Raw genomic sequence first — 24,889 nt, 5'->3', positions numbered from 1 at the left:
GCCGGCCCTGATCTTTACTTTTAAACTGATTTCGTAAACTCCTAACCCCACCTTTCTTTTTGTCCCGAGGTACTGATCATGTTAATGAAATACTTTTTGAAAACTTCAGACTCCTATAGTATTGAACTTTCATCTTCAAACACTAAGAATTGCTGCTTAATGATATAGACTTATACTGTAACAGCTGAAAAGATCTGTTGTTATTACTCAATTTAAAATAATGGATTGAACACATTTTCAACAGAAGCAGAGATTTCTTTAAGTAACTGTAAAAAATATGTCTTCTGATCTTTGTCGAATGATTTAAGAAAAAAAATTCATAAAACAATATTTGAGTAAGTTAACATTAGTTTTTTTAATGTTTCAACAGATTTTGCAACTTGTATAATTCATGTTTTTTGCCAGTTCTTGATGTTTTCAGATTCCAGCTAATTTAGTGCATAAATAGAATATCTCACATGGCTTTTTCCCTCACTTTTTGTCTCTTCACACAGGAGGCAAGTTTCCAAAGGAAAAGGCAATTAACAGTACTGTCTGAGGCTAACTTTCCAGGCAATTTAGGCAAACAAGGTTTCAGTCTGAATTTTCCAGGTAATTGCTTTGTTTTGCAGCTCAGGGTGGTTTGGGGGAAGAGTAGCAGAGAGCTGAACCAAAAATGCACCCTTTTAATCTCCAAACTTAATAGCAGGTCATGCTTGTGACTGTTGTGTATTCTGGGAGATGAGTTCCCTTGGTACCAGTTTTTGGCTAAAACCAAACCATCCAGGTATATTAATAAGTAACATTTCTGTTTATATGTGTAGAATATTAAATGACCATACCGATGTAAAGGTTTCCCTCTTTTCATAACAATTTTTAACCCCCAACTCAAACATCAGATTTGGTGTAGGGATTAAAAAAGTACCACCACCACCACCACCACCGCCAGGCACCAACTCTTTCAGACTTACAGACTCCATCAGATGAGTCCTTGTGGTAAAAATAAAGCCTTTGGGTTCAGGCAATTTTGTTATTTACTAACTTTGAAAAGTTATTAAGCCTCTAGAAGCTTCAGTTTTCATAACTGTTGAAGGGGAATAGCAGATTATCCTCATGAGCTTGAGTTCATGCCATCTGAAGTAACACTGATACTGTCACTGGCACAGAGGACCAGCCTAATAAATGCCATTCCTGGTTATTGGAGGTTTTCTTGAATCATTTGTTATTAAATTTACAATCACAGGCTTAAAACATGCTCTTTTTAATCTTTGCATATTTCTGAATTTATACTTCAAAATAATGTTTCACTCGCCATCCATGAATCCATGATGTAAACTACAGTAACTTTTCACTTTTTTAAAATTTTCTTCTTTCAAGTACCAAAGAATACTCTTACATTTTAATATCAAAGAAATAGTCTTATATCCACACTTTTGATGATTCCTAGACTTCTTTAAAAATTAAATTTTCATAAATGCTTACCTTCTTAGCCAAAGTGAAGCAGAGAACTGATTAAAACCCAAATTATTTAAGTATGTGTGAAGTTTTAAACGAAATTATTCTAGTGCAACAATTTGCAAATGACTAGAAACACAAGGACATGTGTAATTTGGGGGGAAAATTTAAAGGTAGTTTTGATTTGATCTGCATATTGCTCAACAGAGAACTGCTGTTTGCACCCCACCTGGCTCCACAGGTGCGACTGGACCAAACCCTAAAGCCACCAAGTCATGTTGGTCCCAGCGAGCTCATGACGCAGGGGGCAGCCTGCATTAGCCGCTGATGTGCTTCCAAGTGCGATGTGAGGTGTTGATCATAACCTTCAAGTAGCTGGGGCCCTGACTAACTGAAGAATGGTGGCTCTGTGCAGTAACAGAAGTCAGCTATCTACAGTTCCTGTTTCCTTACAGTGGAGTCTGGAGGGCAGGTGTGTTCCTCCACGGCCACTGTCTGCAGAATTTCCAGACTGCCCAGCCTCACTCTCCTTGCTGTATCCTAGATTCTTCTGCTCCAATGACTCTCCAGTAAGGATGCTTTAAAAAGATTGCTTTTATTGCAATATACCAGGAACTTGCATGGCCATAGGAGATCGCCAAGAATAGATTACGCTTTCAAAGGCATAATTACAGCCAAAGCACACAGGTAGGTGACAGTTAAAAGCTCATGGCAGTCGTTTACCTTGCAACGCATTTGCTCTGCATGGAGCTCTTCGTGGTGATCCGGTAGAGGTTGGGAAAGCTTCTTTTTGAAAGTCCGTAGTTTCTCCAGAGATTCAGCTATGCCGTTCTCACATTTTTCCCAGTCCTAAAACGGGAGGAGAAAGAAATTTCTTTTTTTTTTTGGTAGAAAATTTGAAAAAAAGGAAAACACTCTTCTTGATTATCAGAGAAAGAACTAAAGTTACACTGAGGCTGCTGTGAAGGTCTGTCCACCTCCAGTGCCATGGTGGGTGGTGTCAGAAGAGCTGAGTTGTAAAGTGACTCCTACTTACTATGTATGTGACTTAACGCAGGTAGTGCATGCTCTCAGTTTTTCTGATGGAAATAGAACTAATACAACCCTATAGTTGTTGGAGGAAGCTATGGGTGTCAAAGCACCAAGTGCAATGTCCAGAATATTACGGGTAATCAAAAATGTTATCTGAATCTGAATCAATCTGCAGAGGTGAGAGGATAATCGCTGAACAGTGCGTCTTTCCTAACCCTACCCATAATTACCCCAATGTCTACACTACCTCAAACGCACTATAGGAAATGAGAAGGAGGACATGGGGTCACTGTCAGGATGAAAATATGTGTGAGAGAAGTGAGATGAATGGAAAACTAATATTACCCTGACTCTCATTCAATTCAGTATGTACATAATATGAGGTACATACATTTGAATTGTTACAGAAGTAGAAACACAAAAGTAGAAAAGGCATGGCATTTGACTGGCTTTATCTTGATAGTACAGAAACATATGTAATAAAGGGCTAAATATGTAATAGACAAAAACCCAAACAAATCAATAAGTGGAGGAAGACAGATAATGTAATATTTTAAAATATCCATCCAGTATGCCAAGTACTGATAAGTACTCTGAAGAAGAAGATAGTAGGATAAGTGGTAGAGATTGGCATTATGGAATGTGGTAGCTCTCTACATTATGTGGTTACATTATGTGGTTATGTTTTGAAAGGTTACACACCAAACTGGTAACAATGGTTACCTCTGGAGAAGTTAATATGGTGTGGGTGGTGGTGTAGGGGAAATTTCATTTTTCACTTTACATACTTCAATTATTACCTGAGTATTTCTTTTGCCAGACACATGTATTTCTTTTGTAATTAAAAAAAAAAAAAGTAAAAGAAAAAAATTAAAGGAACCACAATGGAAACTTGATTCTTTATAGCACTCTACCTATAAATTAACTCATATTTGGTGTCTCAGTGCCCACGCAAATTTAAAACAAATCTGTGTAATGTTGTCTATTAACCCCCATTCCTGGCCTCTTTCTCCACAACAACCCTTCCTCAGTGGCCACCTGAGCTCCAAAGAAAAACAACTAGAGTTGCTTTTAGTAATTAGCATGATGCCAAATCATGTTGCATTTTTCTTTATATTACCTCTTCCATGTTTTCTTGCCTGGGTTCTTCTGTCTTCTTATCTGGTGCCTTATTTTTAACATTGTAACCCACAGGTGCTATTTACTACAACTGTCTTCTTTAAGAAGTGATGACTACAGTACCTCCCTACTCAAAATGTTCTTGGGCGCTAACTGAACCGAGAATTTGGCTCAAGATTCTCATTTCTCTTTTAAATTCCTTTAGGGAACTTCCTAAGCTGCATAACCACATTCCCTCTTCCCATTCACCAGAAAATAACAAAAAAACAAAACAAAAGAAATTGTCTACCTTGGGCAGATCTGTCCGTTCCCTTTATTAAACTATCTCTGTGCTCCTAGGCTACATTTCGCTCGTCAATGCTAAGCACAATGAGAGAAGCAGAAAGACCCTCTTTCTACTTAAATTGAACAGCATTCTGAATTAAATCATCACACACTCTGAAATCTATCAATTTACAGTCAATAAATGTTCATTGGTCTAGAAAAGATTAGCTTCTTATTTTTTTGTAACAAAATTAAGAGGTGACAGTGAAGCAGGTAAACACACAGGGCATAGAAATATAATGAGTATTTTTGGCACATGTACTCAGAGTATTGAATTAAGAGCTAAAAATAGAGAGGCATTATATTAAAGTTGAGGGGAAAGATACCGTAAAATGAGCCTGCATAAACAGGAATTTAGCTTCATAAACTCCTTACGCAAATAGGACCGAGTATATGACTCAAAATAAAATAAACTTGAACAAGAGAAGAGGGATTTCCCTTTCCAAGGATGGCTTACATTCTGAAGCTATAACTAGTCTCTTTACTCCATTAATTATAAGAAAATAAATGAATGTTGTGGTCTGCAAACACCTATCAAAGTGGATGTTTTACACACCCACAGACGGACAAGAAAAGCAAATGCAGTGACTCAGCTGTCTTGTCTTAGAAATCTTGGGAAATGCGTCCAATAATCACATCACAAATAAAGAAAAAGCGCATGATTAACATGTTCTCATGTTCTCTACAGAGTGAGTTACAATGTTTTTAATTCCTTTCCTGAAAGCAAAAATGAAGAGTCAGACATATTGTATTACTGATGAATCATGCTGTGTAAATAAGTTAACAGCTATTCAGTGGCATGCTCAGACACAAGGTAATATATTATTAAATAATATTTAATAGAATAAACCCAATGGGTGTGCATCCTTTAAATATTTTAAAAAAGCAAAATGTATTCCATTAACTTTAGTTATTACCTCTGACCCAAAAAGTGACAGGCCAAATGTAATGGATAATCTCATTAAAGTGTTGGTGGTTATCAACATATATAAAACATCAGTATTTAGCTGTGTTTACTTTCTAAAATGAGAATAATATCAACAATGATAATTATTGTGCCACCTGATTCACCGTCATTATTTCATTAAATCCTCACACTGCTGTATGAAGGAGATGTAACCATACCCACTCAACAGATCAGAAAACTGACACATAGGTTGAGTCAACCAAGTTACTTGGTTTATTATGGTGTTAACTTGGGTTAATCTGAGTTTAGAGCCCATGACCTTTTGCAAACTGCTGGTTTAACTATGTATTATATATGGATTTGGAAAGCAAGAGAGAAAAGCATATTGTGGGAGGTCCGGATAAATCTACATTTACCTAAATTTGCTGTGTGATCAGTATGCTATCTGTATCCAACTACAGGCTTAATATACCTCCTGGAGATTTTATCTCATAGCAACATGCTTGGATAAGCTCTGATCAAATCAAGAGTATCTTCTTGGATAGGTTTTCCCCTGCTATAAAATAAGAGATATCAATCTTGAAAACCACTTTAGAGGCTTAGGTTAGGGAGTGGAATCTATTCTTTGCATTCCTGTCTGGCTTTATCCAGTCATTGCATGGCTCCTGGCTCAGCACCCACCATTAATCAGAAGTAATCACTGGGACGGGTCTTCTTAGACTTAAACTACTTTTGTTGGGGGATTTTCCTGGATGACAAATGGCTGAAAATTGGGAAACTTTTTCAGTTCATGTAAGACAGGACAAGGTCTTAAATAAAACACAGGGGATCAAAATACTGCAGTGTATGACCTCATGACCTTGGATTATTTGATTCGCGGGATAACAATGGGAGGAAGCAGCACAACTAATAAGAGTTTTTCAACTGTAGTACATCTACTGGAGGAAAGAGCTGGACTTACTTTCAACAAGAAGGACAGTTTTTTCTTCTGCTCCTCCAGACACACGCTGGCTGTTCTCCATTTCTCTTGGATTTCCGCGAGTTCGGCCTGCAAGGCGGCCTCCGCCCCGCTGTCTGCAGAGATCAGGAGCTGCTTGCCCGCCTCCACCGTCAGGATGTAGCTGCCTTGTTGTCGCAGGAACACCTTTTCTTTGAACTAAAAGGAACCATGGCTTTTTATCCTCTCATCCTTTTCTTCCCCATTTCCCTATCTATTATAAGTATTTTTAAATGACCCTAGAGCAAAGACCCTAGAGCGTTGCATAGATAGCATGCCATCTTTTATCTAACAGGCATTTACTGAGTTAGTGGTTTGTGCAGGAATGAAGGAATGTGTGAATGAATGAGAATTCAACAGTGGGAGGCCCAGTGTCTGTCTCTGGGTTCAATGTAACCATGATGCAATATGAAAACTGCTCTATAAGACTGATGCACAGGGAACGCATTGTTACATATGGGTTTTTTGTTTGTTTGTCTGCTTGTTTTTAAAGTTTTATTATGATCTTCTTATGTCTTTTGCAGAAAACATTTGTGATGCATATTTAATACAAACAACCTAATTCAAAGAAAGACCAGGGCTCGTGTATCTAACCCACATGGGGTACACAGAGAGGCTTCCTCAAAGCAGTAAAAGCTTCATGAGTCTTGAAAGATATATGAACATAGCCAGATTGTGAAGGGCCTGGTTTCATATGAGGGCCAGGGGTCAGGGAGAGGGCCCCTTCCATGCAGACAAATGAGGATGCGCAAATTCACTGTACAAGATAAAAATGATGAATTCAGGACATTAGATGCGGTTTTCAGTGGCTGGAAGGAATAGAGGATACATGCAGGAGGGCAGCAGCAGATGAGGCAAAGCCTCATCTTTTCACGGGAATTTGATTTTTATAATAAAAGGGAATGAGACTCACAGAAGAATATTAAGCAGGGAAATGATGTGTTTGCATGAAAGCATTCAGCAGTAGGGGAGAAAATGCAACGGAAGCAGGGCATGCACTGGATATGCTGAGAAACCTACTGTCTAGCTAGGCAAGACGCCATGAGCACCTAATCTAAGGCTGCGGCAGTCGGGATGGAAACTTGAGGAATATTAGATATGGGAAGGGAGAGAAAAAGAAGAGGATAAATGATTCTGGGGTTCCTGACTGATAGACCAGATAGCTGGTGGTGACATTTCCAGGAACGGGGAACATGGGAAATGGACTGATGGACAACGGTTGGTCCAGAGATTGCAGGCTTTGTTGGAACCCACAGAGTATATTACATTTGTGATGCATATTCATGTAAATCTAAAAGGCTGTTGAATACATGAGCCGAACACTCAGGAGTGAATATGACTGGAAGATACTCATCTGGCCCTTCTGCACTGGAAGGGGACAAATGAAACCAAGTGTGTGGATGACGTTTCCCAGAGAAGTGAGGAGGGGAAAGGAAGCAACAATAATGACTTTCAAAGGAAAAGGAACCCATGGAACACACTGGGAAGGGCTGACGAGAACACAAGCGGGTATTCATCTAAGAGGCTAGAACCCCAAATTCCCGGGCTGGTGAAAGTAAGTGCCTAGACCAGGAATGGACAAGGAGCTCAAACAGGACTGAGCCTTTTGCTTTCTCGGGAATACTTCAGTGACATGTTTAAGCTGCGCATGACTGAAATATAGATCAGCAGTGCAGAGTTTCGCTGCCCTTGTCATTACCTTCCTATCCGTGCTGGGATTCAAGGAGCTGCTGGGAGGCCCGGGTGTGTGAAGTGGAGGGAGACTGTGAGAGGCTGGCACGTAGCACACTTTCATCATTAAATATGGGCTTTGCAATGCCATTATTTTCTCTGTGTCTGTTGACATTCGCAAACAATGTTTGTCCCCATTCCAGTGTCACTCCAGAATGCTTCTGAAGAACTGAGGCGAGGGTCAAGTGTGCGGTGGAAAAGCAGGAGAGGTTTCCAAACGGCATGGTTTGCACCTTACCTGCACTTCATCAAAGAGGGTCCTTGCTTGCTGCAGTGGTATCGGGACACTTCCGAGGCCACTCATGGGTCGATAGGACACTTCAGCCAGCCATTTGCGAAGCTTTTCTGCCATCTCCCGATAGCGCTGCCACTGCCGAATCTGGCTGTCAATGATGCCTCTCCTTTGCTGGGCCCTGCGAATCACTCCCTGCCACTGATTACTGAGAAGTATCAATTTCGAGCTGAACTCATCTCTGGTGAAGAAATAATTACATAAGGGAAAACTACGGTTATCCTGGAGGAGGTCACGTTATCAACCAACGCAGACACACTCGATGGCAGTAAGCCCTGAGAAGTGATCTAGGGCAGAGGTTTTCAAACATGGTGCCATGATCTGTTATCAGGTCTATCGCAAGTGATTTTCAAAACCAGTAACAGTGAAACTATCGGCGTTTGCAAACAGTGAGTGTCCTCACGTTTCAGCACAGATTGAAGGCACGTCTATAAGGTCAGTGTCCTTTACTCTCTCCCTGAGTGCATGAGGCGCAGGCGCACAGGGCCGTAGTTGTAATGGGAATGGCCCCAAGCCCTGAGCTCACGCAGAGCAATGTAGGCAGCACGTGAGGGCATCTTGTGAGGGCTACAGCAGGAGAAGATGAGGAGCGAAGCTTATTTATAGCCCCTGTCTTCAGCTAGAATTGTAAGCCACTTTGGATGAACAAAACTGGGCTATTTAGCTACCGTCATCAGATGCTTAAATAAAATTATGTTATTAAAATAATCTTTTTGGAAACTGTACTCCATAAACTCTCAATATTCCCTCACAATAAACAGCCCTAATCTTTAGCAAATGATTCCACATATTAATCTAAATTTCCCCTTCTACATGTTAAACCCACTTCGCTTTGTTCTTAGAAAAATGAAAACTATTATATCTAGTCTTCACTGTCTGTACAAAAGTTGTCCATATTTCTACAGATATGAAATTCTACTTAAGCTTTCTCAATTTCCACCTAAATAATCTCAGGTTTTTTTTAGTTTGTGTTTCCTACCTCTGTGTTTTTTACCCCTAAGAAATGTTGGTAGCTCTTTACTAAGTCTTCTTTAACACTCAACTTGTGGCTCTAGAACTGGTTTGCCCAGCAACAAACAGAATGAGTCTCTTTATCGATTATACTGTTCCACACATTTCAGTACTATATGTGTAACATTACTCATTTTTCTCTATTATATTAGTTTTGCTTTTCTTCCCTAGATATGCTATTTTGTCCTCTTGAGGTAGCTTCAAATCTGAATTGAACGTACTACCCTGGACTCTGATATTCTTGATAGTTGTATCTAGGGCCATTATAAACTTTGATTTTGTAACCAAAAGTTGTACCAGTTTTTCTGTTTTTGAAACAAAATTTCTGGTATTTATAATCTAATTGCAGTAGAACCAAATTAGGTTTGAGACTTCCCTAAAAGCTACAAGCATCTCTCATCTCTGAAGAAGTAGAAACTCCAGGACTTGAGAATGTGACATGAAAAGTAACCTGCATATTGCTTTCCTCTACAGGTAGCCATCCGAGATTGCGTCGGAGCCTTCATCCTCACTTTGTAGAACTTTTAAAACACAATACATTTATAATCTAAGGGCTTCCTACTGTCAACATGCTCTAATCTGAATGTTTTCATCACTTGCAATGTTCAAAATTATCCTTGGGCCCAAAGCTCATGTTTTCATTTCTTTGGGTTTTTCCCTGTTAACATTGAAAATTTAATAGCTGTTGGCTTGTGCATGAATTTTAAATTTTATTTCACTTAATGACTCAAACTTTTACAATATTGTTATAGAGTTGGCTAGAGAAGGATGAAGTAAAAGATAAGTTAATTGCATCTGAATTTGTCTTATTTTGAAGGCCTTAAATTCTCTGTAAAGTTCACATTAAATCTGGCTTACTTAGAATAGAATAAATATGGTATCACATTTCGTTGTTCCAAGCTTAACCATGAACATCTTTCATATTTGTCCAAAGAAATATCCACTTAAAACTGAAATTGCTTCCAAAACATTAAAAAAAATCCTCTTAATAAAAATAATTTATTTTCTATTAAAAAAATAATAAATTTATTATAATTGCAACTACTGGTCCTAAATATGGGAAAGATATACATATGTAATAAAGTAAGTGAGGTTTATAGTGTAAATATCGCCACAGAAAGTAGATAGGATAGAGTACATATCATTCCTAAGGAAAGTAAATATAGTATGGGATCATCAATTCACATACCACAAATCTAACAAGGAGCTAGGTATTACCTTTCCATTTTTAGTAAAGAGAGAATCTGCTAAGTAAGTGGAGAGAAAGCGGGATTTCAGGTTGAGTGTAATCTAAGTAAAGGCAGCACACCATTTTCAAATCTGGAATGGTCTTAGTATCGGGGAGCAGGCCTGTCCCGACTGAACACCAGATACACAAGTTCTAGGCTTGATTCTGTGCTACTCAGATCCGTGACCTTGGTCAAATCAGTTCACATTTCCGGACCTCACGTTTTCATCTATAAGTAAAAGGCATGTTCCAGTGATCTCTGTGTTCCTTTTAGGAATTAAATGTCTGTAATCATATGAGAATATTAGAAACATCTGTTTACAAACTCTGATCCATCATTGATACAATTCATTCTGATCTATTTATTAATTCAAGTCTCCTACAGACTATTAGCAAAGGTGGGCTAGGTGATTTTCAAGTACTCTGTGTCCTTCATATAATGTAATACAAGCTCTTTAAAAAAGATTCAATACTCTGCCATTTCAGAGATTCAGACAAGCCTTTCCTCCAATTACGGAGGCTCCATTGCAATACAATTGCCTTGAGAAGATTGGATATATGCCCTCTAATCTGCTCATTAAAAAGAAAATGACTAATTTACTGGAACCTTTCTTCATAATAATATATCAAAGATCCTACCTGTCATCAACTTGACCTTGTTCTAGAAGATGCTGCCCATCAGTAATGATCGAGTGCAAAATTTGTTGACGGCTGAACATCTCTGCTTGAAACAACTATTATTTTTTAAAAAAAGAAGAACATGCTTTAGAGTTCCTAATTTTAATGACTGATTCTCTAATAAGTTTCCAAAATTTTTGGTTTAAGCAATGTTATGAAAAATAAATCCAGCTGAATCAGGATATGTATGATATCCTGCAGTATAGGAATACCGTATTTTTAAACCATCACTTAAGATATACTTAAAGGTAAAATTTAATTTTTGTTTACTAAAACTGACTAAAAATGGAATTATATTCCCCCCTTTTCTTTCAAAAACACCTATAAAGTTAGTTAATGCATAATTTGTATTCTTGTTTCTTTTGTATGCAGAATATGGTCCACTTTCAGATAGAGATCAGCTTAGGACCCTTTAAAAAGTTCAAGAACGGGGAAAAAAAACACCTTTTTTTCTTAAACTCAGTATTTTTCAATTTAATTTGGTTAATAAAATTATTTCACTACTAAAAAAAACTCAACAGAAAAATTAATTCCATTGTTTAAACAGCTTTACTGAAATATAATTCATATACCATACAATTCACCTATTTTAAGTATATAATTTAATGATATTTATTATATTTCAGAGTTGTGCAACCAACGCCACCATCAATTTTAGACCATTTTCATTACCCCAAAAAGAATTCCATACTCATGAACAATCACTTCCCATTTCCTCAGTCCCCCAGCCCAAGGTAACGACTAATCTATTTTCCACCTTTACGGATTTGCCTCCTCTGGACATTTCATATAAATGGAATCATGCAATGAACGATGTTTTGTGACTGGCACCTTTCCACGTGGCACAATGTTTTCAAGTCTGACACATGTTACAGTATTTAGAAGTACTGCATTTCTTTTTATTGCTGAATAGTGTTTCAATGTATGGATACACCACATTTTATTTATTTATTCATCAGTCGATGGATAGTTGGGTTGCTTCCACTTTTTGACGATTATGAGTAATGTCATTCCAAACAATATTCTTATACAAGATTTTGTCCACACAGGTATATGCGTGAACATATATTTTTCATTTCTCTTGGGTATATACCTAGGAGTATAATTACTGGGTCACATTTAAACTTTTTGAGAAACTGCCAAACTGTTTTTCAGAAAACATTCACCAGTTTACACTCCAAGAAGCAATGTACGAGGGTTCCAATTTCTCTACACCTTCCTCAACACTCATTATCTTTTTCACTGTAGTCATCCTAGTGGGTGTGAAGTGATATCTCATTGTAGCTTTGATTTGTTGTCTTTTATTTTATCATTAGTCAACTCGATAAAACTGAACTTAAAAATTCCTTACACATACTATTTAAATTCTCCACTTTTAAAATTTAAACAAAATGCTTTAAAATTAGTTCTATTTTAAGTTGTGTATTAAAGCTTTTTGGTAAATCCTATCTCTCCACTTGCCTATTTTTCATAAATACATAGAGTAACTTAGTTATACAAGTAAATAGAGAATGGAAACTACCAGCAAATTAATTAATTTGCTTTTTGTATCTAGTTCTCTCTTAGTGTTTCTTGAGAAATGATCACAATGCAGTTTGACCAAGAGGTACACTTGGTGATGTCTGGTACTTAATTTCCTAGTATAAAATGTATATATGCTTTTTAAAGAACACACAACTTTAATTTGTCAAAGACTTTTTTGATCAAAGCATAATCTCTTCAGCTAGTAGCCCTGGCAATATTAATGTGGTCGCACCTCAATCTGAAAACAGTCTCACTTTCTACGCTCCTTCTGCAAGGCCTCTCTGCTTCCCCTCCCCCACCTGTAAGCTGACTGTGACCACAAGTTTGGCATTATCCACTGCAGGGTGGTGAGGCCTGCCACATGCTTATAACCAGCTAGGAGCGAAGAACTGGACCACATTTTTGTAATTAAGCTATCAAAACCTCAAGCTTAAGAAAGAAGGCAAAAACAACGCATGCATTTGAGCACATTTGGCACAAGATACGGCATTTTAATTTCCCCACATGGCATCGGCAGCATCTCCCAAAGGCCTCAACTATTTTACTGCCCCCAAATCTGCTGACATAACTTACCTCGTGTGCTCTCTGCTGCTCCAAAAGATGCTGATAATTTCCTGAAATCTCTACTGCTAATTTTTGCTCTGTTTGAACCAGAAACTCCATCCATGTTTCACATTTTTCCAAGAAAGTCTGATGTTGTAGCAAAAATGACTGCAACTTACTGACAGAACAGAGGAAAAAGAATAGTGCTTATGTTGTTGCTTATTTTTATATCTTTAGCATATAAAAGTAGCTTAAATATTTTCTGCACCCAATTCTTTTTTTTTTCCTGCCTCCAATTCTAATTTGACCACCACAAAACTTTCCTATTGGGTAGTAAAATTTAAAAAGAAAGTTGAGAGAAAAAGTTTAAAATGGTAAGTTTTAAAAATGATAAGATTATGTTTGTAGCTTTAATATAGTCTTACATAAAAGAGCTTTTTATTTTTTGATTAAAACAGCATTGAGTACATTAAACATGGAAAACCACTTTGCAATTTGAGTTTCTCATTTTGAGTTCCAATTTTGTATCATTGGAAAGACCTAGCATTTATAAATGTATGCAAATCATGAACTTATTTCTACTGGTATATCAGAGCGGCCAAAACATCTCTTGGTAATTCTACCTGAATCTTTCTGTAGTCTGAGAGGAGATCAGAGACCAGTGCCGGTTCAGACTCTGCATCCTTTTGATTTCTTTATCATTCAGGGGTAGCCTATAGCCAAGCTCATTCAGACGGTCTAAATCTGGGGCCATGCTGCTGAATTTCAACATCTGTCCCTGAAAGCAAGAATTAAAAGCAGGTTTTAAAAAAGAAAACACCATGGATGGAGGATAGGATAAAGAAGATGTGGTACATATATACAATGGAATACTACTTGGCCATAAGAAAAGATGAAATACTGCCACGTACAACAACATGGATGGATCTTGAGATTATCATGCTAAGCAAAATAAGTCAGAAAAAGTCGAGAACCATATGACTTCACTCATATGTGGGAACCAAAACTAAAAGCAACAAATGAACAAGACAAACAGAAACTCATAGACACAGACAACAACAGTTTAGTTGTTACCAGAGAGTAAGGGGGAGAGGAGAGGGGATGGTAGAAGAGGATAAATAAGGTCAAATATATGGTGATGGAGAACTTACTTTTGGTGGTGAACACACAATGCAATATATAGATGACGTTTTATAGAATTGTACACTTGAAACCTATATGATTTTATTAACCAATGTCATACCAATAAATTTACTTTATAAAAAGAGAAAAGAATAGACAGAGTGCTTTCAAAGTGTACAGTGAACTTTGAATTTCAGAAGGAGTCTGGCTGGTGGTCTCTATATTTCTAGGCTACTTGGTTGCAATCACCAGAGCTATAAGTAAAGAAAAGCCATGTCCTCATCAGCTTCTGCTGCTGCTGCTATTGTGGCGACAGCCACAATCTTTTAAGGAACATGTAGTGGTTTACATGTATTATTTACTTGATTTATTTACTCCTGAGTCATTCTTGGTAGAGCTGATAAAGAATAAAAATATGCTGATGACTGAAGAGGTTTAATTCTTACCCTTCAGACTTCATTTATCCATGCTAATTGGTTTCTTTATTATTTAATAACAATAGTTACAATAGTAATAGTTAACATTTATTGAGCACTTATTATTAGATGAGCTTTACAGGTAATACAGTAACTCATTTTGTCTTTCAAACAATCCCTCACAGTACTGCACTACTATCCCCACTTTACAATGAGGAAAAAGAGGCCAAGAAACTTTAAGTAAATTGTGCAAGGCCACCCAGCTAGTAAGTGATAGAGCTACAGAAACAAGAGTTGTTGGGTTCTTGCTAAATGTAATACAGTCCCACCTTTGAAATCACCGCACAATACCTTAAGAGCTTCAGTTTTAGGTCCTTGACCTCAACCCCAAAGTTGGTGATACTCAACTGAGAAATCAGTATATGTTTTAATTTAATTTAATTTAATTTTTATTTTATTTTATTTTTTAGCTGAGCCATCCTGCTACCTGTTGGCAGCTCAGCAACAGCTCGGCTTGGGCCGGGAATCAAACAGGCGACCCTGTTGCTCAGAGCTCGCACTCTTGAGTGAGCTCTTAACCAACTGAGCCACTCGGCCAACTCTCGTTTTGTTGTTTTTTGTTTCTTGTTTTTTTAGTATGTGCTTTTACATCTCTTTGCTCCCTTCAAACACAGGACAAAGCTGCCTGTTCGGGTTTCCTTGCAGGCATTCGTAACTCCATCTAGGGAACTAGCTACAGGACAAAGAAAATGTCAGGACACCTTCGGCTGTGTGTTTCCTCTTTGCGTGTTCTGCAAATAACTCATTACCCTAAAGAAAGAATAAACCTTTCCAATTAGTGAAGCCAAAAGCATAACTATCAGATGGCAAGATTTCCATGGGTAGACACATCAGACGTGAACAAAATCAACACAACACAGTCCTTCTCATGGTGCTTTCAGAGAGAAAGATACTATTCCAATTACAGAGAGAACAACAGTCGTCACCAATCACAAGGACATAATTAAATGGTATGCTAAAACACTGACGCAAAAGAATAGTGTGTTGTGAAAGTGTGTCGTCACTGGGGAGCCTGAACATGGACAGAAGTGGAGGCTTACCTAAGAGAGTGACATGGAACAAAATGACCAGGAGTTTATTCCTTTTGGTCGGAGGGAGTTAGCGGGGACAAGAAAAGAATTCCAGAAAAGGAAAACATCCTGCACACAGATACTAGGAACCAATGTGGCTCCGGAGTGGCTGGAGGAGGAGATGGACAGTTGTGAAGACGAGACCCTTAGGAAGGTTACGCTGGGCCTGATAACCCACATTGAGCTTTATCCTGAGAGCACTAGAACCCAAAGGGTTTTAAGCAGACGAATAATATGATAAAATCTGCATATCTATTGTATTATTTATTCACTTTACTGAATGCCTAGAATATGTCCCAATTACATAATACCATGGTATGGTGTCAGATGGGTACTAGACTTTTTGGATTGATCACCGCGTAAGTTATACAAATGTCTAGTCACTACGTAATATACCTGAAACTAATATAATATTGTACGTCAACTGTAACTGAGAAATAAATAAACAAAAGGTCACTGTGGCAGCTCTGGTTTGGAGGGAGAGGGGTGGCTGCAGGGAGATCCATGCAGGCGGTTGCAGGGGTCCGAGAGAGAGATCGGTGGCTTGAATTAGGAGTAGATGATGGTAGAGATGGAGATGGGGGGTTCAAGAGCTGTGAAGGAGGTGATGGGCTGGGCATGGGGAGGGACTAGAAGTAGGACGGAGAGTGAGGTGGTGGCTCCTGGCCACACTCCCAGCACACGGCTCGCTCCTCTCAGGATAGCAGGAAAGCAGAGCTGGCAAGCGTTTCCTTGGAAACTCAAAATAAAAAGTAGGCCTATGTCAGGAGTTTGGAGTTTTCCTTTGAGGACAGAAGATAGAAGATCTGGGACTAGGATTTCAATACACTTACCTTCAGTTCTTCCATCCTTTCCTGAATGGTCAAGAGGTCGGAAGAGTGGCTGGGGTCCTGCCCTTGTAGTGTTTCTTCAGCTTCTACTATCCAGGCCTCCAAAGCTTCTAAGCTCTTGGTGAAGGTTTCATAGTCAAGAACGCCGGCCTTTTTTATTACAAAAGAAAGTTGGTATTGAGAAATCTAGCGAAAGGGCAAGTGGATACTGAAATTATTTTTTGTATTCTTATATCAAATTGCCATTCTCCAGATGCTGTTCTTAAAGAAACAAGGCTATGATGACTTAATTTCCTTTATTAACATAATTTTTCTAAGACTTAGAATTCTTCCTATGTACCATTAATTAATTAACCAAAATTAAAGTCACTTTGAAAACATATTATTATTATCAAACAGCAATATATTCTGGTTCTTGCAAAAACTTCTTACATAAACATGAATGTTAATATTAAACCCACTTAGTATTTATTAGTTGGACATATCTTCCTCAGTACCATCAAAGGAGGCATTGGTTTAGGGGAAAAATTACATTGTAAAGGACAATGTAAGAATGCCACCTTCCCTTGTCCCCATAGGCATTTCCAAGTTTCTTTAATGTTTAGTTCTTTGGTCTTGAACCAAAGGAGGCATTGTCTCAATGATGAAAATTCCTTCTTTTCCTGTGTTTATGCCCAGACGCTATAGAACACCCCATTATAACACACGCTGAATACGACAAGCTCTGTACCTGTAATACAGTCTGCTGTTTGCAGAGAGCCTGTTCTAGGGTGCATAAGTGTTGACTCAAAGAGAGTTGATCTGATTGAATAGCTGACGCTGCTGAAGCATCCACTTGTTGCTTGAGTTGCTCTCCCAGCTCACGGAGAACAAAAAGGGAATCCTTAACTGGGCCCAGTCCCTTGAGGAGATCCTGTAGAAAATGAAAATACACACATCGTGAAACAACATGTTAAGTGCACTCCTTATTATAAGCAATCAGTAAAGGGCCACACATTAGAAACACTCAATTCTTAAGTGCTGAGTTATAACACTAAATAACCTTCACCGGCCGAAAAACTAATCAAGGCTTTATCCAATTTTCAAAAATACATATGTGCAATTTTTAAAAATATGCATGAGCATTAACATTCTAAAGAATATATTTACTAATAAAAGCCACATAGGTTCATTGTAGGACATTGGGGATGCAGAAAAACATACATAAGCAGAAAAAAAAATCTACGAGTAAAGCCAATAACGAAACGTGTTGGCAGTTTTTTCCTGCTTCTTTGCAGAATTGATATCACATTGAAAACAGAGTGCTACATTTTACCTTTTATCTATTTAATATTATAGACACAAGGATGAGTTTGTCAACAGGATCTTCTATATGTGTGGGCAGTAGCATTAGTTACGATCTCGGCATGGTTCTGGTGAGCAGGGGAAAGGGTAAACTGCACCTCCATTATTTTCCATGGCATCCACTTTTTATGGGACCCTCTTATATGCTAAAAATTACAAGCCAATGAAAATTCTCTGTTTCTGGTTTCCATCTACCACTAAGAGATGCCAAATGACTGATTCTTTGTTGCTGGTGCCCAAACAGACATGGCAGAGCGAGCAGAGCCTGCTACGCCTATGCAGGGACTACTGTGAGAAGAAGAAGAGCAAAGGGCAACTTTAACCTCGAGTCAGATATCAGACAAATTCACAAAAACAATTTGGAGTGCTACACTCTGAAACAGGTGTATCTCAACTCAGGGGAACGTTGAAAATGAGAAATCTTGTAAGGATAAACTGTATGTGGAAAAGAAAAAGCAGTGAATTATCTTCGCCATAAATATTAAACTTGAGCTTTAAAGTGATTATTTATTATTTAGGTGAAGGTAACAGAATAGCTTAAACTTTTATTTATGTGCTTTTTATAACTTGCCTAATCCTAATAAACTGAATAGGAAAGTTTATAAGAGGACACTTGAAATAAATTCATTAAAATAAAGACAAATAAGGACACATGGTAAGAACCACGTAATGGTTGAAACAAGAGAACTGTTCCCGAAAACCTTAAGTAGGCTATTGGCAGATACAGTGAAAAAGGGAAATACTGAAAAGCTATTAAAAAGAAACATGCCCATAAATCAGGAGAGAAAGAAAGCCTTCTTTCTACCATTAAATTCATAGAAGAAATTATATTGACACTTACATAAAAGATAAGGAACCTAAAGGGATGATGCCTTTAACATTGGATTTTTAAAAGATATGACATTATTCTCCCTACGGTAATTTCTTAGACTGAACAGCTCTCTAAAAAGATAGCCTAAACCATTCACATGGATTGTATTCCATTGGGAAAAACAGGAAAACAACTCATCTTAAAAATGAAGCCATGGGAGGGGCCTTTTAAATCTGATACATGTGTTCTAAAAACCCAGCAGGCTCTTTGATACTGAAAACAATGATTTGGGGGTAACTTGTCTCACACACTGAGACACGCCAAAAGCTGACACCCATAGCACGAGCCCTGCTAAACCGGAGAAGTCTGAGAAAGGCATGCTGGGAAAGCACGGCGGCTCCTGAACATACGTGGCAATCTTGGATCCACGCAGCCACTTCGTCATCAGCGATGTCCTTGTTAGTGGCCGTCTTCAAGAGCGCGTTGGTGCCATCCGCGTGCTGCTGGACCGTGGAGGCACACTGCTTGGAGTAGTCCTTGTACCTCTGCCACAGCTGCAGCAGGGCCCTGCTGGAGTGCAGCTGCTCCGCGATCTCTTCCAGCAAGTTGAGCCATCTGGAGACGACAGCCAACACTCATGGGTAGATGACCACCTCTCACCAAATGCTGGGAGCTGTTACTCACTATTTTATATTTCATGATCCTGACCCACGTGAACTTGGAAATAATGCAAGGATGTCTCATTTCTTTTTGACATCATAAAAAGTGACATTTCACACTCATTTCAAGGGTAGATACGAGGAATGAGGCCAATCTTTGGGTACACAGCAGCTCTGACTTCTTTCTAAATATCTTCGCTGCATTCACTTACCATTAAATTCATTTTGTGAAACATTTAAACATCAATAGAATAGAATTTATAAAGCTCAAATTCAAAACGCTAGGAAGTTTGAATTGGGTCATTATGTGCTTGTAATGTAGATGTGATAGAAGGCATTCATAACAGTGTAAAGTTAACATGCTTCCTACCTCATATTGACTTCCTTTAATGTATTGGTTAGAGTTTCTGTCACAGGGGGGTGACACTCTTTTAATAGTTGGTTGGTGATTGAGCCAAATTTCTGTAAGCTCTTTTCCTGTTTTTCTAGATCATCTTGAAGATTCTGCCCAAAGAAAAAATGTCACAGATAAAATGACAGGATCTAAATTCTAATAAATAAGTTTAAAAGCAATTTCTGTTTCCATAAATACGCACATATGAATAAATAAACCATGACTTTCCTCCAACACGTTATAAGCTTTCTTTAGATTAATCATGTCTTCTTTTTGCGATTTTGTTCTTATGGGTGTGAGAGGGGATTCTTAACAATTAAGCCTCTCACAGCGGCATCTGGAATCCCACCGGGAAAGCTCACATAGGGTGTCCTCCACCAGCGTCTATAGGAGCTATGGTGGCGGGGTGCATGCCGTCTGCCACGCTGTGGCTCTCTTTACTGCTCGAAGGCAAAACCCAGGCCTTTGTTTCACTACGTACTGAGTTGTTCTATCAGAAACTCCCGATAGTTAGACTTTGAGAAGTCATGGCTTTTCTGAGTACCATCTCTAAGTTCTATTGTGGGTGTTCTTTTGCAAAGGATATTTCTTCGATGGGCAGAGTTTTCTATCAAGGACCAGAGAAGGAACTTGAAAAGTTATATTTCCCTGGAAATATTGCTGTGCGATACTCAATTCTTAATAAAACTCCACAGGTGAAGTAGGCTACAAACACCCAATGCTATTGAACACCGATATCTGATTGCCTTCCAATCAAAATACGCAAAGAAAAGGACCTGAATTCTTTCATATTCTTAGACAGTATTTGCAGGTGTTGAACACAGGACAGGCTAAATTAAAGCGTGCTTTTCACTTCCTCAAAGTTAGTGTGTTTCTAAACTTACTATTCTAAAAATAAGTTTTAATGATTTTCAGTATCTGCAACAACTATTTAAGGTTTAAAGCAATTATATATGTATACACATTTTATCCTTCCTCCGTCCTGCCTCAATACCCTCAGAAAAGGCATTTCTCCAGAAGCTGCATGGGAGGCCGGCCGCATACAAACTCTGATTGCCAAGCCAGGGACGTAGATGCTGGGCTCTTGCTGGCATTCTGTCTCTCAAGGGCCTGCCCTGCCCATCTCATGGTCCACATTATTTAGCCAGGGACAAAGAGCAGTGGCAGGTGAGAGTGCCCAGTGCCCAGGTATGCAGGGAAGTGAGGGCAGCAGCTAATTTGAGGGCAGTGACCGGGGATGGAGTGCTGTGTTTAAGTCAAACAGCGGCCATGTCTTTCTGGATGAAAACAATGATAACAGGCACACAGGGAACCAAGCAGCGAGTGCTAGAAAAAGAGGATTGCGTGTACACATTTAGCTAGACCACTGATATTATGCTACATGAAAACAACTTAACAGTTTAAAATTTTTACCGCTTTTGCTATTTTTTCTCTTTGTCTCCTTTTTAATACCTTAGAATATGTTTGGAGAAGCAGGAGGAAAAGAGAAAGGAGAGACACAAAAGGCAGCAACAATGGATCAACAAGGTTGATCTAGGTATAAAATCATTTTATAAAATACATTCACGTGGATATTTATATGATAGAATTTTTAAAATCACTAGTTATAGATCAGCTAATCCAGAATTCAGTAAACACTGGCAAATCTGAATGAGTAACAAATACAAAGGGCTGGCCGAGTGGCTCAATTGGTTAAGAGCTCACTCAAGAGTGTGAGCTCTGAGCAACAGCGGTTCGATTCCCGGCCCGAGCTGAGCTGCCAATAGGTGGCAGGATGGCTCAGCTAAAAACAAAAACAACAAACAAACAAACAAAAACAAAACAAAACAAAAAAACCCCGAATACAGCAGGTAAAATTAATTTTAAAGATTTAAAAAATAAGTGGAAACAGTATACAGCAATCTTCCAGCGTGTTAATGCCCACAGTTGCTATTTTTTAAAATTATTCTCAAATTAAAAAGCATGTTAAGAGTATGTTGAATACATTCCTTACCTGAAGACTTTCTACCTGAACTTGCACAGCTTCTAAAGAGCCGGTCAGCAGACGGAACCGGGAGAGAGAGTACCTGGCCTCCATGAGGCAACTGTTTATCTCGTCAAAGGCCACTTTGTGATGGCCCCACTGGTCATGCACAGACTTCAATAGTATCTTTAACTGCCCAACCTTTTGAAAGAGACAGACACATCCTAGAATTAGACAGCATTTAAAAGTATGGAATAAATGTTCAATTGATGGGAAAAACATTAACACTTAAGAAGTTCATCGGATTTCAGGCAGTATAAATTAACCCAAACGAAAACACAAAAAAGATTTGAATAGATGTAGCCATGTTGAAATTGATGCCTTTCACACTTTTGAATACTTAGGTTAAATTAAAATGCTTACAAATGCTATATATGTAATCTATATACATAATATATATTCTATATCTATATAATATAAAAATGATAAAAGGTCAGTATATTTAATACCACCATTTAGGAAATAAATGTTTTAGTTAGTACATTAACTCGTTTATTCTTCATAACAACCTTATGAGGTAGGTATAACCATTATCCCCATTTTATAGATGAGAAAACTGAGGCACAAAGAGGTTACAAAAATCACCTGGGATCATACTGTTAGAATGTGAGAGATCTAGATTTGATTCTAGGCAAAACTGGTCCCAGGAAATGACAGACTATCTATCTATCTATCTATCTATCTATCTATCTATCTATCTATCTATTATCTATCTATCTCACATATGTGTGCATGCACATACGCACAAATGATTATCTTACAACAAAACATCTAAGAACACTCTTTCCCTATACTTATCTGAAACAGAAAATGTTAAGGTTTTAGTTTGTCTGTATCATTTAGAAAGATATCTGCTTTGGACTTCCTGGATGTCATTCCTAATCTTCTGAATGTAATCTTTTGAATATGGAGTAAGTGTGGCCGTAATAAGAGACCATATAAATCCATTTGCTCCTGCATTCTCTGCTTGTCTTCTTAGCATAAACAAAAAATGTTGAAACCAATCAGGATAGTATCTTGCGGGCCACAGGACTAAGAAAGGGCTGCCTCAGAAAGGAGGCAGTGCCCACAGGTACAGACAGGTGCCAGGGCCTATCTACCCTGTGAGAGTCAGGAAGAGACATGAAAATGAAGCCAAGGAAGCAATGAGAATTTTTAAGTGGTCTATTTCTTCTTTGTATTATTTTGTTTGTTTTTTTACGAGAAGATGTTGCTGTGAAAGAGCATTCAGTTGACTTATATGGTAAATTATTTCCAGAGATTTGTGATGACTTATAAAAATGCATAAAATAAAATAAATTTACATCAGGTTAAAAACAAGGTAAGGATAGACTGGAACGCTGCAGTTGGAGAAGAGTACATGGGCTGTGAGAAGCTGTTTGCTGTACACCATTGGCCTCAGTCACTTAACCTACTTGTGCCTCAGCTCCCATCTTAAAATGTGGGTAATAACTACTTGTACAGGTGTGTGCAGGGCAGTATCTGTTACATGCATTCTCTTATTGGAGGACTCAATGCTCCATTCAGCACATATTTAGCCAACGTCTTCATAGAGCTTACATTTGAGTGAGAGACAATTAAATAGGTACGTGCACTATACTGTATGTCAGAAGTTGACAAATAATATAGATAAAAGCACAGCAGAGAAGAGAGTCAGGGACTATGAAGTGAGGGGTGCGTAGCATCTAAAACAAGGTGGTCAGGAAAACGCTCACTGGGATGGCGAATTTGAACAAAGACTTTGAGGAACGGAAGTGGCCCATGTGGATATTTGCAAGAAGGTGTTCCAGGCAGAGGCGGAAGCCAGTGCAATGTCCTGAGTGTGAAACATGTCCATTGAGTTCAAGAGTAGGAGGTGAGAAATGAAATGAACCCGTGGGGCAGCTGCAGGAGGCGAGGTCAGAGAGATCGTGGGAGGCCCGGTCATGTGGGACTTCAGGCCCTCACCAGGCTTTGGCCTCATTCTGAATGAGAAAAGAAGTTACTGGGGGAAGGGGTGGAGGTGGAGGTAGTAGAGGACTGGTGTGACTTGGCTTCCATGTTAACAGGACCTCGCTGGCATGGAGACCATTCAGGTGGTCACTGAAATAACCAAGGCGAGGGGTGCTGGTGACTCAGACCAGCTGCCAGCTGCCGGGACAGGAGCAGAGGTTAGATTCTAGAGCTGTTCTGAAAATAGTGCTGACAAGATTGCTGGTGGACTAGATGCGGGGTACGCGAGACAGGAGAAGAGAATGACTCCACGGCTTTCTGGACAAGCAATTGGAAGGGTAGAGCTGCCATTAACGGAGATGGTGGAAAGCGAAAGTTTGTGGGGGGAGAGCAAGAGGGGCTTAGGCCATGGAAGTTTGCGATGTCGACTGGTCATGCAAGAGGAGATATCTACGAGCTAGGTTTCGCTCTGTGGCTCTGTCTGTGTCTATCTAGAGTTTAGAACAGAATTCCAGGCTGGGGATACACACTGGAGAATTGCCTGTGCCTAGATGGTATCTACAGACATGGGAATGGATGAGATTATTAAGACAGTAATGTTCGCCATCATGTTTGTTATAGAAAATACCCAAAGCTAGACTTTCAAAAGAAGGTTGATAATGTGAACTTCACAGTAAAAAGAGATGATGTATAGATGTGTACTTAGTTACTCAGTTATTTTAGGAAACCAACACCCATGTCATGGGTGGACATGAGATGGCAAATGGTCTTGGAGCCAGCTCTCCACGAGCAGCATTACCATGTGGTCCAGGTTTGCCCAGCTTTGGCTGAGCTCTCGTAGCGTGCTCACGACGACGTCAGACACTTCTTTCTTGTCCTGAACCAAAGCAAGTCCATTCTGTTCAATTTTCTCTACCTCTTTTTCTTTTGCTTTAATCAACTCTTCTAGATCCTGAAAGATATATTTAAAAAAAGTCACTTTAAATTGTTCTGTGATGGAACTCTGGGGTGTGTTGAAATTAAGCCATTAGAGGCTCATATCCTAAAAATCTTTCACTGATCCGAGAAACGTATTCTCAGGAGAGCATCTCTACAGTGAAACTTCTTCCTACATTTAAATTTTTTCAAATAGTCTTTTTATTCCATGAGAAATGAGCATAACTTTAAAAAAAAAAGGTAAAATTTGATTACCCGATAAAGAACTGGCACCATGTACTTTTTTCAAAAAGCTACAAGGAAAGAAATGTCGGAAATGGTAACATGACTATATTCTGAAATTCATGTATCTTGGTGTTGGAAAAGGTACCCAATCCTAGCGCATAGGGTGAAATACAATAGAATAAGTGATATTCTGAGCCTGGTATCTGAGATTTAGTTACATTTCTGCTACAGCCAATCTGTGCCACTC

The 24,889-nt window shown here is 38.7% G+C and overlaps 1 protein-coding gene across 1 annotated transcript in view; it reads right to left on the bottom strand.

Annotated features, from left to right (window-relative positions):
- Positions 1-24,889, bottom strand: part of SYNE1 (spectrin repeat containing nuclear envelope protein 1) — a 455,684-nt gene that overhangs the window by 77,803 nt on the left and 352,992 nt on the right. Inside the window, exons 115-126 of the mRNA XM_019638911.1 lie at positions 24,281-24,433; positions 21,520-21,690; positions 19,503-19,636; positions 18,884-19,088; positions 17,049-17,231; positions 16,322-16,468; positions 13,444-13,598; positions 12,851-12,998; positions 10,715-10,809; positions 7,783-8,017; positions 5,778-5,972; positions 2,158-2,283 (exon numbers count right to left, since the gene is read on the bottom strand). Coding sequence (XP_019494456.1) covers positions 2,158-2,283; positions 5,778-5,972; positions 7,783-8,017; positions 10,715-10,809; positions 12,851-12,998; positions 13,444-13,598; positions 16,322-16,468; positions 17,049-17,231; positions 18,884-19,088; positions 19,503-19,636; positions 21,520-21,690; positions 24,281-24,433 — 1,947 coding nt within the window. The remainder of the gene's footprint in view (positions 1-2,157; positions 2,284-5,777; positions 5,973-7,782; positions 8,018-10,714; positions 10,810-12,850; positions 12,999-13,443; positions 13,599-16,321; positions 16,469-17,048; positions 17,232-18,883; positions 19,089-19,502; positions 19,637-21,519; positions 21,691-24,280; positions 24,434-24,889) is intronic.

This window comes from Hipposideros armiger, unplaced genomic scaffold (assembly GCF_001890085.2).
Source record: "Hipposideros armiger isolate ML-2016 unplaced genomic scaffold, ASM189008v1 scaffold_41, whole genome shotgun sequence".
In the NCBI taxonomy this organism is placed as follows: domain Eukaryota; kingdom Metazoa; phylum Chordata; class Mammalia; order Chiroptera; family Hipposideridae; genus Hipposideros; species Hipposideros armiger.
This window is presented reverse-complemented; position numbering and strand designations above follow the sequence as displayed.